The sequence below is a fragment of the Grammomys surdaster genome, unplaced genomic scaffold (genome assembly GCF_004785775.1).
Source record: "Grammomys surdaster isolate TR1022 unplaced genomic scaffold, NIH_TR_1.0 183, whole genome shotgun sequence".
NCBI classification, from domain to species: domain Eukaryota; kingdom Metazoa; phylum Chordata; class Mammalia; order Rodentia; family Muridae; genus Grammomys; species Grammomys surdaster.
In genome coordinates this window covers 285,070-303,723 of record NW_021604628.1, presented here as the reverse complement: position 1 = coordinate 303,723, position 18,654 = coordinate 285,070, and the positions used below count along the sequence as shown (strand labels likewise).

Sequence of the window (18,654 nt, the reverse complement as noted above, 5' to 3'; positions counted from 1 at the left end):
GAAGAAGAAGAAGAAGAAGAAGAAGAAGAAGAAGAAGAAGAAGAAGAGGAGGAGGAAGAAGAGGAAGAAGAGGAAGAAGTCGTCTTTAAATACACTCACACAGCACCATATTTGAGTTACCTCTGGGGCACAAAGTTCTCTCCTTTGTTAAATTGCAAATGTTTCTAGGAAAGGGTAATATATTAAGCCTCATCAGTCACCTATGTGTGGGTATAAACAAACTCTTAATACTTTCTGAGAGTGAATTTGGATGCAGGAAGGAATAAGCAAACAAGCTTAGCCTTGGTTAGAATAGGAAAATTCAAGAATCTGCACAAAAGGGATTCCAGGTGTGATCCCAGGGCCCTGTGCTCACCGCCAGATCCTCCCGGGTGACAAAGCCCCTCTCCTTGGCTCCGCAGTCCTGGAAAAAGCCCTGAAGCTCCGCATCAGCGTCAGAGGGCCAGGACTCAGCCTCCGGGGCCGCGGGGGCATCCTGACCGTCAGCGGGCTCTCGTGCCTGCCTCCGGCGGCTGGATGCCAGCTTCCGACCTTTTCTGGACACTCCCTTTCCTTTCTCCATGGTGCCTCAGACCTGGGGACAGAGGAGAAGAGGGTGATGGGCCACTGAATACTGAGAATGCACTGAATCCATAACCGTACCCAGCTGCGGAGCACAGCCAGCGTCCCATCCTTCGTGGCTGACCCTGCATGGCCTGGTCCACATCCGTCTGCTCAGGCCCCTGCCCTGTGGAAGATCCCCTTCACTTCCCCACGGCTTCTGAGCTCCTCGCTTAACTCCTGCGGGTCTCTGTGCAGGTCTCAAAGCCCTCACTGATGGCTGCAGAAAGGAACACGGGACAGGGAGGTCCTGCCTTGAGTCTTTGGGATTTTGCTGTCTGGAGGCAGGAATTACTCCTGGACATGTCCTGCTGTCCTCCCTCCAGCTCAGGTCCTCACTGCCCCCAGCGTCAGAGTAACTGATCTGAACGTCTGCTGTTAGCGCCTCAGCCTCATCCCTCCATCTTTCCCTGCTCTCAACACACTGTGTGTGAACATGTGTGTGTATGTATTACGTGTGGTATGTTATGTGTGCATGTGTATGTATTTGTGTGTATGTATATACACACGTGTGTATGTATGTGTGTACATTTGTATGCATGTATACCTGTACGTGTTTATGTGTATATATGTGTATATATTTGTGTACACATGTGTGTGTATATATGTATGTGTGGATATGTGTGTTTGTGTATGTATGTATATGTGTATATGTATATATGTGTATATCTATATAGGTGTATATATATATATGTGTGCATATATGGGGTGTGTGTGTGTGTATGTGTGTGTGCATGTGTTTTCTCAGAAGCCAGAGGAGGAGGACACAACATGCCCTATTCTCACTGTCTGCCTTACTCCATTGAGACAGGGTCTTTCAAAGAACCTAGAACTGGCTAGGGATCTTCTGTTACTGGGGGGGGGGGGGGGAGGGGGGGGGCTCACAGTGTCAAGGTCATGGGCACATGTGGCCATGTCTGGCTTGAACATACATGCTGCAGATTTGAACTCTGGTCCCAGGCACTGATCCTCAGCTCTTATTTCTCTCTTTGACACAAATGGAAGTGTCGCTGCCTCACCGTTCTTAGGGCCTACATGACACAGACCCTTCTTCCTCCATTCCTCATGTCCTCATGGCTTGTGGGAACCACCAGAGACCCACTGATGGTTCACTGAACATATTTCCTCCCATCCTGGTTCCCTCATCCCAAAGCCCCACACTTCCCCATCTAGCTACCGCCTTCCATCCCCAGCCCTCTCCAGTCCCTCTCTGCAGGCACCCTCATGCCTCCAGCTGGAGCCGAAGGCTGGGCCCCTTGCTTTAGTGAGGTGGGGGATGCTGATACCCAGGTGTCAGGACATGAGCGGAGTCTAGAGGAGGCTGGTGTTATTTGAGGAAGAGTATAGGATTTGCAGAAGGATTGGAAGGTTAGAAAAGAAAGGGGAAGCAGATTCCATCTGAGCTCAAAATGGAAGGCTACCTCTGTTGGAGACAAAAGTCACAGACAGGCTGAGAGGAGCTCAGAGGGTCTGCTGCAGGGATGGTGGCCAATCCAGGGGACAGGAGACAGTGGCAGATCCTCCCCCGAGATGAGCACTCCCCCCACCCCATCCCCTACAGCAGCACAGGGTTCAGGGGAGGCAACCCCACACTCTGTAGAGTTCAAAACTTTAATGAAAATGTGCTAGTTCTCTCTCTCTCTCTCTCTCTCTCTCTCTCTCTCTCTCTCTCTCTTTCGGGTGTGTGTGTGTGCGTGTGTGTGTATATGTGTGTGTCCAGTCTTACACTGCAGGCAGCAGCAGATCTAGCATCTCTGGGCCTCTTCCTACCAAAGGACAGTCACAGCACACACTAATACTGGTTTTAAAAAAAAAAAGAAGAAAGAAAGAAAGAAAGAGAGAGAGAGAGAGAGAGAGAGAGAGAGAGAGAAAAGGAAGCAAGGTACTCAAGCAAACGTAAAAGGTAAGACCCATTTCAGAGACTAAAGAGAAACGGACTTACAGACAATATACAATCTCCACCTGGGTTCCCCAGCCAAAAAGGGAGGGGAAGGGAGGGATTGGAGTCAGGTGCAGACGCACACGCCTGCTACTTCATCCCTCAAGAGGCCAGAGCTGAGGAGAGCGCCTGCCGGCTGTACAGACCTGAGGTCCTGACTTCAAACACCTGGCACCTCATAACAAAGTCAGAAAGGACTGCGTGCCTCTGACCCAAGGATGGGGGGTAAGCAGGTGAACACCTGAATGTCACCAGTATTTTCCACATGTGTCACCCCTGTCCTGTTCCAAACAGTGATGAGGCATGTGCCCCCCCTTGGCCACATCCACTCGCACCCAGAAAGCCACTGTTCATCTCCCTACGACATCTCCCTAAGGGAAAAGCCCCTCCCTCCGTGGCCATAGGACCCTCCATGGCTGTTAGGGGGACACAAGTTTTCATACAGTTAAGGAGAGACCTGCTGAGGGTGGCTACCAGCAGAGATCTGTAGATGAGGGCAAGGGGGTCTCCACAGGGAGAGTGACGTCAGAATGCTCTGAAGTAGGGTGCAGCTCTTCTTTCCCTCCTGGACCTCTCCAGCAAGGCAGCCTCAGGCAACTCGCTCACCCTCTCAGTGCCTGGGTTTCCTCACTAGAAGCAGACAAGTATCTGGGTGTGGTGATGTCTGCCAATAATCCCTGAGGAGATTGAGACGGGGAGACCACAGTGCATTCAAGATCAGCCTGTTCTACGGAGACCTCGCTTCTCTCTCATACACACACTCATACTCACACACAAATGATCTCACACACACACTCGTACATACTTACATACCGTATGCTCACTCACACACACATGCTCACACTCACATACACTCACACATGTTTACCGCACACACACATACACACTCACACTCATATACAGTCACACAAGCTCACACACACTCACGCACACACTCATACATGCTCACACATGCTTTCACCCACACTCACACCCACACTCTCACTCACACACTCATACACGCTCACACATGCTCTCACCCACACTCATACCCACACTCACTGACATGCTCATACACGCTCACACACTCACATACACTCATACACAGTCACAGACTTGCACACTCACAGACACACTCACACATGCTCCTACATGCTCTCTCACACACACACTCACACGATCACACACAGAGACACACACTCCCACACTTACACACACACACGTGCTCCACAGACACACACACACTCACACACAAGATAACGAAAAACAAAAAAATCAGAATAACATCTACCACCAGAACCATGTGAGGCTCAAGCAAGATAATTAAAGTTGAAACCACGCCACCCCCAGCAAGGTGTACCCCCTTTCCGGTTCCACTTTCTCTTAATTTCCATTCTCAGAAACATCTTCGACTCGTTTATCCTGCAAATTCGAATCTCCTTTTACTGAACTATAAACCAGTGCTTGGCATACAGCTGGCGATTAGCAAATATTTGTTGGCCTTGACCAAGCACGGTATCTGGCCCCCAGGGACTGCTGGGTAAAAGCCGAATTGACAACAGTGGTGATGTCACTGATGGGCATGAGGTTCAAAATAGTTCAAGTAACATCTGGGATCCACACAGAGCCAACCAGAAACTGAAGGAGTCTCCTTGAAACTGGCTGCCTGTCTCATCCAGGACGGACCTCCACAGGGCTGTTTCTGGAGCCATGACACTGCAGGGAAGGGGACAGACATACCAGAGAAGCAGCCCTGGGTGGGACAAAGACTTCATAGCTGTCCAGATGTAGGCCAGTTGTGCTTCCGGGGCAGCAAGGGCTGGCCCTGAGCTCAGAAAGTCAGGGAGTCACCATATACTTCCTGTGAACCGATTGGGGCACAGAACTGGCCAGATGAGGCTCCCTGCAGTAAGGAACCTCCAGAGCCCATCCTGGGGAGAGCTCTCATGAGAAGTCTAAGCATTGCCAGCTGGGCCTTCACAGTCAGAGGAGTTCAAATCCCAAAACAAGCTCTTAGAATGTGGGGCACCCTTCTCTGCAGTGTCCTGCAGTCCCTTGGAATTTCATAGGAAAGCGGCACCTAGGGTCACCGCTCATAGGAAAGTGGCACCTAGGGTCACCGCTTGTAGGAAAGTGGCACCTAAGGTCACCACTCTCAGCTCCACCAGGCAAGGACCTCAGTGTCTAGACCATCAGGACGTCCATGGAAGGGATTCATGCATACCCTGAAGTGAGCGAGACCTCCAAGTCTGACTGGTCACCCCAGGTCAGGACGTTGCTGTCAGTCACTGACCTTCATTCCCTAACAACATGTCCTAAGTTAGTCATGGGCAGGAATGGCCACTGAGAGACAGTGGGGACCTTCTTTGGTGAGTCTATGAAAGTCTCTCTCTCTCTCTCTCTCTCTCTCTCTCTCTCTCTCTCTCTCTCCCACAGACACTCAGTTCCCAGACAATACCCTTACCCTTCACTTGGTGACTCCAAAAGACCCCTCTGTAGTCACCCCAAGCCAGCACCAGACCCCTCAGGTCAGCTGCAGGGCACCCTCCAGCCTCATGCCCCTGTTTCTGATGCATTCTCCTATGCACCCTACACAACAAAAGGCCCTCACAGCCAGTAAAAGAAACAGCGCCCACACCCCTCCCCTCCCCTGGAGCAAATTTGTAAGCCAATGAGCCCGCTGCTAGCCACCAAGATATGGTTCACCACGGTGGGACAGTCATGGAGTTTAGCTAATAGAACAAGGGCCCCAAGGCTTCCCATGAAGAATTGGAGAGAAAGAATGAAGAGCAGAGGACACAGTAGGACCACAACACAGTAGGACCACAACCTGACATCTGCCAGAGCCTGTAGGAAATCCCATCCCTACCATCTCATCACAGAGGGGTAAGAAACTAGGTCAGCCCAGCGTGAAACTTACCTTGGGAAAGGCCAACCACTGTCACGGCCAATGTCCCCGAGAGCCACCTAGTCCCTGGGGCCTGTCCTCTCCCCAGCTTTACTCACTAACAGATAGAGAAACTGAGTCTCTAAGAAGCCAGAAGACTTGCCCAGTCTCACAAGTCCACAGGCTACCTCTCACTCACAGGAGGTAACACACACAGCCCAGGCCTCTCTGTCAGACAGCACGGAAGTCGCAAAGCTCAATTTGCACTCCCCAGACACAGACGCTAGGTGGGAGTTGGGCTTTGAGGTATGACCCCAGCATCCTGGAGAGGGAAGTGGGAAGATCAAGGGTTCAAGGTCGTCTTTGGCTGTATAGTGAGTTTAGGGCCACCCTGGGCTACATAAGACCCCATCTCAAAAAAAAGAAAAAAATGTAGTTTAGCTGTATATACCTTTAATCCCAGAATTTAGGAGGCAGAGTCTTGTGGAACTCTGTGAGTTCAAGGCCAGCCTGGGGTACATAGAGAGACCCCCGTCTCAAAGGAAGGAAGGAAGGAAGGAAGGAAGGAAGGAAGGAAGGAAGAAAGGAAGGAAGGAAGGAAAAGAAACTGCATGGGGCCCATACTATCCCTCCCAGCCCCTCCAAGCAGCAGTATTGCCCGCTGGGGCGGCTCCCACCTCTCAGAGGCCACTGTTTGCAGTCTGGTGCTCCCGGACCTGTGAGGAGGTCACTGTCTGCTGCCCACAGAGCCCACACACTCTGCAACTGTCAACAGTCTTGTCTCTTGCCCAATCGCCCCTTTCCGCTCCCTGGCTGCCCGATCTCCTGTGTTCATCTAGGGAACTTCCCGTGGAAAGGGGCCCTGGCTGCATCTTTTAAGTCTTGACTGATGCCCTGGATCCTGGAATTGTAGCAGAAAGTTGGGACTGGGGAGGGGTTCTGAGGAAAGGCAGTGTGTGTGTGTGTGTGTGTGTGTGTGTGTGTGTGTGTGTGTGTGTGTATGTGCATGCAACGCACCACACTCAGCCTGTAATAACAAGGCCAGAGCATCCTCAGTCCAGTAGGAGGGTCAAGAGAAACCTCTGTGGCTACAACTGGTGCAGAAAATGCCACAGGAGGACAATACTACCTGTGATGGTTTGTATATGCTGGGCCCAGGGAGTGGCGCTATTAGAAAGTGTGGCTCTGTTGAAGTAGACGTGGCCTTGTTGGAGTGGGTGTGGCCTTGTTGGTGTAGGTGTGTCACTATAGGTGTGGGCTTTAAGACCCTCATCCTAGCTTCCTGGAAGCCAGTATTCTGCTAGCAGCCTTCAGATGAAGATGTAGAACTCTCAGCTCCTCCTGCACCATGCCTGCCTGGATGCTGCCATTTTCCCACCTTGATAATAATGGACTGAACCTCTGAACCTGTAAGTCAGCCCCAATTAAATGTTGTCCTTATAAGAGTTGCCTTGGTCATGGTGTCTGTTCACAGCAGTAAAACCCTAACTAAGATACCTCTCTCACCTCAGATCCTCACTCAAGGACAGCATATTTGACCAGGAGGGGAGGCTTGCAGCAAACTCCCTTCTTAGGAAACAGACTAAGCTAATATCAAAATATATTGCAGAACAACAATCATGAGAACAGCATGGCACCAGAGCATGAAGACAGATCAAGGATGCTATGGAGTGGGACAGGAATGAGCCAGGCGTGGTGCTGCACGGATGCTACCCTAACACTTGGAATCTTGAGTAACACAGGGGGATCTGAGTTCAGAGCCAGCCTGGGCTATGTGGTTAGGCTTTGTCTCAGAGAAAAGAAAGAAAGAGAGAAAGAAAGAAAGAAAGAAAGAAAGAAAGAAAGAAAGAAAGAAAGAAAGCCGGGCGGTGGTGGCACACGCCTTTAGTCCCGGCACTTAGGAGGCAGAGGCAGACAGATTTCTAAGTTCAAGGCCAGCCTGGTCTACAGAGTGAGTTCCAGGACAGCCAGGGCTACACAGAGAAATCGTCTCGAAAAACAAAAAAAAAAGAAAGAAAGAAAAAGAAAGAAAGAGGAAGTAGAAAATAGATAACAATACACTCAAGTATATGTTAAGAACTTCATGAATGATAAAGACACCATTTCATGTAAGTGAAGAGATTATGTATTGAATTAACCCTTAGGAGGATGGGTTAGGGCCACAAAAGCCAGAGCACTTAAATTCCATAATTATCCCAGGTAGATTTAAGTTTTAGACATTTTTTAAAAAATTATTACATTTATTGTGTGTGGGAGGGGGTGGCACAGGCCCTTAATACCAGCGCTTAATACCAGGCAGAGGCAGGTGGATCTCTGTGAGTTCGAGGCCAGCTTGGTCTACATAGTGAGTTCCATGGCAGGCAGGGCTACACAGAGAAACTCCTTGAAAAAACAAAAAGAAGCCGGGCAGTGGTGGTGCAAGCCTTTAATCCCAGCACTTGGGAGGCAGAGACAGGCGGATTTCTGAGTTCAAGGCCAGCCTGGTCTACAGAGTGAATTCCAGGACAGCCAGGGCTACACAGAGAAACCCTGTCTCGGAAAACCAAAAAAAAAAAAAAAAAAAAAAAAAAAAAAAGAAAGAAAGAAAGAAAGAAAGAAAGAAAGAAAGAAAGAAAAACCAAAAAGAGAAAAAAGATATATTACACTTACTATTTATTTTGTGCATGTAAATATTTGTGTGTAGGTGTGTGTATGTGTGTGGAGGGGTGGAGGATGTGGGAGGGAATGCATGTGCATGCTGCAGGCAGTTCATATGTGGAGGTCAAAGGGCAACTTGCAAGAGTCAGTTCTCTCCTTCTACAGTGTAGTTGGCCCCAGAGCCTTGGGGACATGCCACTGTGCGCATGTGCAAATCACGGTTTGGCTCATGGAGTCAGAGGACAACTCAAGGGAGCCTCTTTCCACCATTTGATAGAAGGTATCCTGCAAGCCAGGGAATGAGAATTAAAACTGAGAAATACTGGAGGCCCCAGGGAGTTTAGAGGTCTGGTCGGGTGTGGGTGGGGGGTGGAGACATCCTCATGGAGATGGGGGAGGCAGGCAGGGAGGAGGTATGAAATATGGAACAGTTGGAGGGTGGACCAGGAGGGGAATAAAATCAGGATTTTAAAATAAATAAATCAATGGAAAAAAAAAGAAAAAAAGAAAAGAAAAAAGAAAGAAAGAATGATAATAGCTAACAAAGCTTCCAGACTCACTTTCAGTTCCTCAGAGCTGTGTGATCTCCCGTCACAGTGTGGTAAACGCTGACACAGACACTCTTTGTTCTGAGGTGTGGTGGAGAGAACACCCTGGGTCCCCTCCTCCAGCTGCCAGTTCCAAAATATGTCTACCAGGAGCTTGGGTGGGCAGCAGGGCCACAGGAGATGGGGACCAGATAGCATCTGGGCAGCCGTTTCCTGAATATTGAGAAAGCCTGGGTTACGTCAAAGATTTCATCGTAACACGGTTGGTCCTCGAGTCCCTACTTAGAATCCTTACCACTTCCCTTTTCCGGCTTATCAAGTAGGCTGTGTGACCTGCAGGCCTCATGATGGTTCTTAGGACTCTGACACTCCCCTCGGGAGTGACCTTGAACCTGGTTTTGAGGGGAATTTTTTTTACATCTGTGAAATAGAGATAACCCTGAAAGTTGTTCAAATGGTACAAACCATCTAAGATAGCTAGGCAGGAGGATCAGAGTTTACGGCCAGCCTTGGCTACATAACCAATTGGACACCAGCTTAGGCTACCATAGTGAGACCCTGTCTCAAAAGACCAGAGGAGCTGGAGAGATGGCTCTGCAGTTGAGAGCACTTGTTCTTGCAGAGGACTGGGTTGAGTTCCCAGCACCCAGGTGGCAGTGCACGACCACCTGAAATACCAGTTCAAGGGGATCTGACGTCCTCTTCTGACCTCTGCCCACACCAAGCACATACATGTGCACAGGTATACATGCAGGCAAACACTCATACCCATAAAATAAAAAAGAAACAAAACCAAGTTACATTTAATATTTTTATATTTATTTTCTCCTAGTCAGGGTCTCTAGTACTGTGATAAACACCATGACCAAAACAACTTGGAGAAGAAAGGGTTTATTCAGCTTACATTTCCACAGAAAGAAGTCAGGACAGGAACTCAATCAGGTAGGAACCTGGAGGCAGGAGCTGATGCAGAGGCCTTGGAAGGTGCTGCTTACTGGCTTGCTTCCCACAGCTTTGCTCAGCCTGCTTTCTGGTAGAACCTGGGACCACCAGCCCAGGGGATTGCACCACCCACAATGAGCTGGGCCCTCCCGAAATCGATCACTAATTAAGGAAATGTTCTACAGCTGTGGTTTTCACCCTGTGGGTCACACACAGTCCCTTTGCGGGGTATGGAGCGAGTTTTTCATGGGGGTCATCTAAGACTATCAGAAAACACAGACATTTGCATTTTGATTCATAACAATAGCAAAATTACAGTTCCGAAGTAGCAACGGAAATAATTCTATGGTTGGGGGTCAGCACAACAGGAGGAACTGTGTTCAGGGGTCGCAGCACTTGGAAACACTGGTTTACAGGCTCACCCACAGCCTGATCTTATGGGGGTGTTTTTTCTTACTTGAGGTTGCCTCCTCTCAAATGACTTTCCTTTTTTTAGCTTGTATAAAACTCAGTGTGGTGTCCCAAGCCTTTAATCCCAGCACTTGGGGGACAGAGGCAGGTGGATCTCCGTGTTCAAGGCCAGCCTGGTCTACAGAGTGAGTTCCAGGAAAGCCAGGACTACACAGAGAAACTAGATCTTGAAAACGAAACAAGACAAACGGAAAACCTATCCAGTACATATTTATTGTGTGTATATGTATGAGCACATGCCTGTATACATACATACATGTAGAAGTTAGAGGACAGAATGTATAAATCAAACTGTCCTTCCACCCTGTGATTTCCAGGGAAGGAAATCAGGTAGCCCAGCCTATTAACAAACACCATCCAACTGGCTCAGAAAATGGTTTTAATTCTAAAGCTGGCTCGGGTGTCAGGGTCCTGAAACCCCAGGAAGGCTGAAGCACGGCTCCAAGTTCAAGCCTAGTTTAAGTAACACAGACTAAAAGAGACTAAACCTCATTATACACACGTGTAAGCTGTCGAGGACTAGAAAGCTACATTTTTTTTTTTCTAAAAATTAAATTGAAATCTTTCTGGGGCCAGTGAGAGACTGGAGGTTGGAGACTGGGAAAGGCCAGGCAGAGTACATACAGAAGTTTAAAACATAAATAATTTTTTATTAATAATTTGTTGTAATAAGACATACAGAGAGAAGGCTAAGGCAGAAGATGGGGAGGTGGCTTCCTGGACCACAAAGAGGGTGTAGTTCCTATGAGGACCGTGGGCTCAAAGGATAAAGATGCTTGCCGCCAATTCTGACCGAGTTGGAGACAGAACCCCTAGGAGAGATGCATGCTGTATAGCCCGTGTTTGTGTGAACTATTTCTGTTTAACTAAATTGAAGATAAAAACGTTTTTTGTTTTTTTAACAGAAAAAAAAAACCACACCCTACAAATTTCGTCTCAAAATGAAAACAAAGGACCAGGGCTACAACTCAGTGGTGGAGTTCTTGCCTAGCTTGCTCAAGGACTTAGGTTCAAGTCCCATCACTGGGAGAAAAATCATTGCATGTGTGTACACTTGTAGACACACACAGACACACACACCCCGGGGTGGGTGCAAACAGAGCAAACAGCCGGTTCCAAACACTCCCCTCCCCCATTTTATCTAATGACAAGACGTTACAAATCATCTCAAAATATTTATTGAGCACCAGCTTTGGGGTAGGGTGTGAAGACTTGGGACAATGCAGGGTGTGGTCCCTGCCTGTGGGAGGTTTACAATCTGAGTGGAGACAGAGAGGGAGCCAAAATATATGTTCTTGGGGCTGAGGGTAAACAGTCCAGATCAGGATGTTACAGAAACAGGGGTGTTTGGGGTTGGGGTTAGACCCACTAAGTGCTTCAACACCCACAGGGGCTCAGTATTCAACACTGGGAAAGGATCAGCCACTCCTCAGTGTCCTGTTAGCTCCCTTAGTCCCCCAGGCACCGCCTTGGCCTGGCTCCTTGTACAACTGCTCCTAAGAAATGGGAGAAGTCACTGAGGACCCCAGCTGGGGTCCGCATCCCAGATAAGTCCACCCCTCCCATCATACACCATACACACAGGATGCTCTAGGAGGCCTGTCTCACTACCAAGGACCCACCCTAGACCCACAAGGAAGATGGTTGCCACTGGAGCTGCCAGAGGTAGTACCAGGGAACCCCGCTTAGTGTACCCTGTGTACCCGCTCCCTTCCAGTCCAGTGAGCCGTGGGGCAAGTGCCGAGAGATCCTGCCGACCTGGGGGAGGGGAGGGAAGTGAGGAGGGTAGAGCAGCAGATCACCAGATTGACCCTCAAAACTAGAGGGGCAGCCGGGCGGTGGTGGCGCACGCCTTTAATCCCAGCACTTGGGAGGCAGAGGCAGGTGGATTTCTGAGTTCGAGGCCAGCCTGGTCTACAGAGTGAGTTCCAGGACAGCCAGGGCTACACAGAGAAACCCTGTCTCGAAAAACCAAAAAAAAAAAAAAAAAAAAAAAAAAAAACTAGAGGGGCAGCTGGCAGAGACCCACAGGGCAGGAGGGCTCCCCAGGAGTGGCAGAGGAAACCCAGAGTAGGGACCATGTCAAGGGTCAGGATATTACGGTTGGGTATCCTTGGTCTAGGCTGTGACTGCTTCACTGTCATCCTAGCTGGCCTTAGAGGTGAGAAGGAGACCCCGAAGTCCTACTCAGTTGTCCAAAGTGCTATTCAGGTCTGAGGATCACCCCCAGGGAAGAAGTGGCAAGGAACCAGGCAGGGAGTGGAGGGGGTATGTTAGGAGAGAGATGGATGCCGAAGGCATGAAGACAGTGCAACCTTCCCTCCAGGATAGGAAACACAGAGGTTGGGTTAAGAAGGGCTTAAATAATAGTCTACATAATAAAAATCCCCAGCACTAAGGGGGCCTAGCGTCCTACTAATTTAGGTTTGTTTGTTTGTTTGTTTGTTTGTTTAAATAACTCTTAAGTTTGGAGACTGGGAGAGGGCAGGCAGAGTATATACAGAAGAAGTTTAAATTAAACACAAATAATAATTAAGACACACAGAATAAGGGTTAAGGTAGAAGACGGGGAAGAGGCCTCCTGGCCCACAGCAGAAGAGGGCGAGGCTCCCGTGGGGCACTTCAGGGCTTTCTCTTGGAGAAGACCAATCTGCGCTTGGAGTGGTAGAAATCTGTGGAGAGAGAACAGATGTCAGGCCAGATGCAGAGGGTAAGGACATCGTTCCCCAGAGTCAAAGGGACACGTGGCTAGTCGTGGGGAAAAGCCACACCCCCTCCTCAGAGGGCTAGGGCTCTAGAGAGGTTAGATTCCCTTCACACTTGGAGTTAGTTATAGAAAGTTGTTAGTTCCGGTGCTGGGAATCGAACTCAGGCCCTCTACAAGAGCAGTAAGTGATCCCATCCTCTGAGCCATCTCTCCTGCCCTTCGCCTTTCTTATTTATTTATTGAGTTGACAGTACAGGAGGTAGCGTGGACGTGCTGGCCCGGCTCTTCCCTAATTGGTTCCAGGCTAAATGCTATACTGCCAAACCCCACACTATCCTGGGCCTTCCCGGTCAGTATAGAGAAAAATGCCTGGTTCATGTGCTAGTCAGCTGTTCCTCTCAGCCCCAGGTCCCCCACCTACGGAATGGCTTGGTGCTGGGGAAGGGCTGGAAAGTTCTTGGCATAGGCGATCCTTAGCAGGTGGCCCTTCCATCTCCAGACGTCCTGCATAATCTTTCCTTCCTCAATCCTGTCCTTACCTGTCAGGCTGGTCTGCCTCCGTTTCCGGCCCTGGGATGTTCCGGGCCCTCCCGGGGAGTCTTCAGGCCGCTCAGGGGCGTGAGACACCAGAGTGCAAGACAGGGACAAGGCCACGTGGTCCTCCGGAGCTGGCCCCTGCAGTAGGGCAGAGGAGGTGCTGGGCCTCTTGTCCCCTCCCAGGTCATCACGGCCGCGGGACCCAGGGCTCTGGTAGATCTTGGGCAGCCCTAGGCTCCGAACAGGCTCCCAGACGAAGTTGCCCTCCAGCGGCGTCTCAGTGACGAAGTCAAAGTTCCACCGTTCTCGGGCCTCCTGGAGACAGCCCGCCATGAGCGCATCGCAATCACGGCGCAACTGTTCACTGTCCACGGGACCGAAGAGACGCCGGCACACTTTACTCCTGTGTGGAACAGGTCGGACATCATCATAGTCGGACATGGTTGGTACCTGTGGCTGAAACACAAGAAGGATCCAGGTCACTATGGAAACTACCCCATCAGTCGCAATCTCCCAGCTCCCTCTGTTCCTCCCAGGTGCTTTTCCACCACACCATGAGACTAAGATGGGTGTTGAGTTCAACAGGCCCTGCACCCCCAAGGTCACGGCTGTTGTCCACAGAAGCCAGTACATTGCAGAAGCAGGGGTCACCGTCCTGTTTACACCAGGAATACTATCAGCTAAAATCAATGTCTTGTGCTAAAGTGTCCTTTGTGAGTGTGAACATCCCAAATGTGTGTGAATTGCCAAGGTCCGGTGGTTTCCCAACAGTCCTCTATCCTGTTGTCTTGGTGATAACGCCTTCCTGCCAATCAAAAGGGACCTGGACTTCGGGATAAGACACGTAATAGCAGCATTGGTGCTGCTATTTGGCACCAGTTTTAAAACGTGACTTCATGTCTCCGGCCTCAGTTTAAGTCTTAGCCAGGGCAGCTGTGGTAGCATGTTCGGGCAGCTGGTGTGTCACCTGGGAGAGAGACAGGAACACCGGAGCCAGGCTGCCCAGATCAGAATCAAGGTTTTGCTGGGCGACCCAGAATATGTACCTTAACATCTCTGGGCTCCCTATCTGAGGAGGAATTAGCATAGGCGACCCTGGGAAATGGAAGCCGTAAGCAAACCTCTCCGCCCCCAGTTCTGACAGACCCTCCTCCCTCCAGACTGCCACTGACAGGTGCTACACAGGCTGGAGGCCTTCCCTACGGATGCCAGCAGGCAGTAGCCTGGGGGAGAGGAGAGTCTTGAAGGGGTGGAGCACAGCCATGGCTCTCTCCCAAGCTGAGCCACATCCTGCCAGGCAGATCAGGTAATCTGGGGTCTAGACACCTCCCAGTCCCAGACGTGCCTACAGCCTATGCCCAAGGAACCCGTTTTACAGGCACAGAAGAAAAAAAAAAATCAAAGGTACTGGTTGACCTGGCTCCTCTCCAGGAAAGAGGGATACCTGAGTGGCCGATCCTGTCTGCTCTGGCCTCACTCCAAGACTAGGGGATGCAGCTCCTAAGGAGGGACTGGGCTCTCTCCAGCACGAGTCCAGCCTTCCAGCCTTTGAGCTTGCAAGGTGTGTCCAGTGGCTTCCTGAGGCAAGATGCCCTGGGCTCTTACCACAATACACCCCCAGCTCCTTAAGACCTCGGGGTGAGTTTGCCCACAGCTGGGAGGTAGGGGGTCGAAGGCGGTACCCAGACTACAATTCAAGGTAGGAAGAGGCTGGGGCTCAGATGGTAAACCCCGGGCCTAGCAAACAAGGCGCTCTCTATAAAACTGGGTCTGGCTGGGCGGTGGTGGCGCACGCCTTTAGTCCCAGCACTTGGGAGGCAGAGGCAGGCGGATTTCTGAGTTTGAGAGTTCGAGGCTAGCCTGGTCTACAGAGTGAGTTCCAGGACAGCCAGGGCTACACAGAGAAACCCTGTCTCAAAAAAAAAAAAAAAAAAACTGGGTGTGGCAGTACACACCTGTAATCGGAGCAATCTGGAGACAGAGGCAGGGAAAGAAGTTCAGGGTCTACCTTGGCTACTATATAGGCCATGTGGCCAGCATTGTGGCTTCAATAAATAAGTAAAACAGCCCATCCCCCAAACATAGCACTCAGGAGGCAGAGGCAAAAGGTCTGTGAATTCAAGGCCAGCCTGGTCTGCATAGTGAGAGCCAGGCTAAAAACCAACCAAACAAAACCCAGGATGAACACGGATGTCCATTGCCTGCAAAAGGATTCTCATGGTGCTGTGGACAGAACCTCAGATGGCTTCTGCCTACAGACAGAGTTTGGGGTCTAGTCACATCCTTTAGTGCAACTCACGGTCATCCTCCTGCCTCAGCCCCCAGTGCGCTGGGATTGCAGTTGTGAGCCACCCAAAGCTATTGTTAATCAATAGCACATCCGTTTTAGGCAGAGCTAACCAAGGCTCAGAATGTGCGTCCAAAAGGCACAGGGCTCACAAGTGGGGGGTTTGAATTCAGACCCTTTTGCTCTAGTTTTGAACCATTCTCTCTTCTTCTCATCTTGAGGGGCATGGCCAGAGGAATCACTTGGAAAAGGTTTTGGTTTTTTGTGTTATTTTTAAAATATAGATTGAGCTCCTTGTTATGGGGAGAGCCTTTCACCCAGCACTCCAGTCAGAGGTAGGTGATCCCTATAAGTTCCAGGCCATCGGGCCAGCCTGTCTATATAGTACTGGCTAGCTGGGGCCATATAGTAAAACCTTGTCTGTGTGTGTGTGTGTATGTGTTTCTCTCTCTGTCTCTCCCTGGCTCTGTCTCTGTCTCTCTGTCTCTCTCTCACACACACAGAGAGAGGTGGCAGAGATCTGTATAGATACGGAAATACAGATTGGTGGAGGAAACAGGGCTCATTGGCTCATTTACCCAGACAAACTGAGTCGAAGAACAAGTTCGGTGTCCTTCCCCAGACGGTAATTCACAGAGGCCAGAGGAAGAAAGACAGGACACCAATGCCCTCAATGTTCCAATGCACCTTAGGCACGAGGGAGAGCTCAGCTAATGCTCTGTTGGGAAGAGGAGCTTTTCGGAGCTGAAGATAGGACCAGGAACCCTAAAGGGGCCCGGCTCCCTAACCTTGTCCTCAAGGGCCACGCCTCCCAATAAATAGTTCGCTCGCACACCCTGCTCAAAACCACTCCTATCATAAGCCCTCATTTTACAGAAGCGATGTCTTCCTTCTCTGGCCATCGTGCATATTTTAATCCCCTGTAAGCCTCGGTGTGTGTGTGGAGGGCAGGGAGTGTGGCAACAGCCGGTGGCACCACCCGCGCATAGCCGGCCTTGCAGTTCTCGCTGCGGCCGGCAGGGGGTGCTGTGCGCCCAAGAAATGGCGCGCGGTAGGCGGCGCGTAGGCCAACAAGGAGTGGTGAGTCAGTTTCCTGCCCGGCGCTGCCCGCCCGCCAAAACTGCTTGGGCACCGGAGCTGCGCGTCACCCTGGGGTGGGGAGAGGAGAGGAAAGGAGGGGGACCCCGGGCCACAAAACACGTCACGATGAGCCCAGGCTTCCTAAATTCCCGCCTATGATGGGAAACCAGACTGCGCGCGCGCGCACTCACACACACACACACACACACACACACACACATATATACACGCACGCACACTCGAGAGCAAAGAAAGTGCTCTTAGCGCGCTGGCCCCCTCCACCTTGATCTCCACTCCCAAAGCACGCGATGAGTCAGATCCCTGGAAAATAAAAATAGATGAGGGCGAGGACAACAACAAAAAAAAACCGCTCGAGTGTCCTCTCTGAAAGGAGACGTAGGGGAGGGGACAGAAGAAGTTGCCAGCGCGCCCCCAAATGCTAAACCCAAGCCCAAAGTCTTTCCCGCAGGACCAGGGTGCAAGTGTAGCCCTTGTCCCCAGGGGTTCCAAAAGGAATGGATGTGCCCTAGTGGGCGCACTTAGCCCAGCCCAGCCCGGTCACCTTCCTATACTGTGTGCGTACTGGGTCAGGGAGCCCCCGCCCCGAGGCGTCTGATGTACGGCACCCCGTAAGCCTCACTCACGGGGATACCGGCCGCTGTACAGTGCGGGCTCCTCTCGCGCCCCACGGCCACTGATCCCGGTCGTGGTGGGCGCGGTGGGTGGGACCCTTTGCGCTTCCCGGGCTGGCAGAGTGAACAGGGTCCGCCCAGACTCTCTGTCCCCGAGGGCGCGCCGCCGAGCGGGGACCGGACACCGCGTCCTGGACCTCCCCGTGTCCCGGGTTCCCTGGGAACATACTGTGCCCGCCAAATAGGTCACTGTGCCGCGCGGGGGAGGGGACAGGGCAGGAACAAGGCTGTGCCCGGGCAGGAAAAGGGGCTTCTGGGCTGCCACTGATCCATCCCCAGCTGGGGCGCAATTCTGATCTCAATCCAGTGCCCGGGGTCTCCTTGTCACAATGAGTCAGCTCCTCGCCTGTCCTCCAGAACGTGCCCAGGCACGATCCCGAGGGCGGAGGACACAGTTCGCGCTGACCTCAGAGCCCAGCGGGGTGGTGGCTACGGTGAAACAGGGCACCTGGTCCACAAGAGCCGGAGACCCGGCGGCGGCACCCATGGGATCGGAGAATCGCTCTGCGCTGGGTTCTAGATAGACTTGCCCGAAGCTTGTCACCGCCACCCCCTGACCCCTCTCGGGACACCGTGGGCTTCATGCTCACGCCTTTGGCGAGCCGCACCTGGAATCCCTAGAAGCACTAGCAAACAGAAGCGAGCTCCGGGTAGCCGATCCCCGCCAGCCATCGCTCGGGCCGGGTCTCCAAGGACTGGGACAGTGACTGCCACCCGTGGTCCTAGAGTTCAGACTCTGTATACCGAGTCCGCGACATAGCCTGACCCTCGCCACACTCCAATGTAACCAAGCCTTCGGCCACCAGGGACCCGCTCCGACCCACACCCGTCATCCACCTGCCGCGGACACACCTGTGACTCTGGCGGGCACACACAAATACACACACATACACACGCCGGTGGTATATCCATCGCCGCAGACACACACACACACACACACACACACACACGCGCACACACACACGCACACACACACACGCTTCTGGGGACGCCCGCTGGGCTCAGCGCAGAGCTGCGGAGAGGAGTCACTGTTCTCTGCCACGACGCTCTCACCTCTGAATGTCTCGATATCGCTGTGGATCTGCGCCTGGCTCCAGTTCCCCTTGACTGCGACAAGGCAGCGGCTCACACCTCTCGGCTGGTGCAACTGGCTTCGAGCAGCCCTCTTATAAGCATCGGCCCCGCCCCCCGCCCGCCTGGAAGGCTGGACCAGCCACTGCTTCACCCATCCCCGAGACTCGCTGGCCCGCCCTCCCCTCTGGGAATCTAAACTCGCGCCAGACGGCTAGAACCGGGCGGGCGCGCGGCGAGAGGGCGCGCCCTCCCCTCCCCTCCCCCATACCTGGGC

General features: G+C 51.7%; 2 protein-coding genes across 2 annotated transcripts in view; both read right to left on the bottom strand.

The window, feature by feature from the left end:
* The window catches only part of Rab44 (RAB44, member RAS oncogene family), a 34,560-nt gene extending 25,850 nt beyond the window's left edge, over positions 1–8,710 (bottom strand). Inside the window, exons 1-2 of the mRNA XM_028767884.1 lie at positions 8,603–8,710; positions 356–574 (exon numbers count right to left, since the gene is read on the bottom strand). Of these exons, the coding sequence (XP_028623717.1) occupies positions 356–562 (207 nt within the window). The 5' untranslated portion in view covers positions 563–574; positions 8,603–8,710. The remainder of the gene's footprint in view (positions 1–355; positions 575–8,602) is intronic.
* A 3,304-nt stretch (positions 8,711–12,014) lies between these two features.
* Positions 12,015–18,438, bottom strand: Cdkn1a (cyclin dependent kinase inhibitor 1A). Its single transcript, XM_028767943.1, has 3 exons — positions 18,360–18,438; positions 13,250–13,703; positions 12,015–12,675 (listed from the first exon to the last, which is right to left on the bottom strand). Exons 2-3 carry the CDS (start codon positions 13,686–13,688, stop codon positions 12,626–12,628), a joined length of 489 nt encoding a protein of 162 aa, XP_028623776.1. The 5' UTR covers positions 13,689–13,703; positions 18,360–18,438; the 3' UTR covers positions 12,015–12,625.
* Between the last annotated feature and the right edge of the window lie 216 nt (positions 18,439–18,654).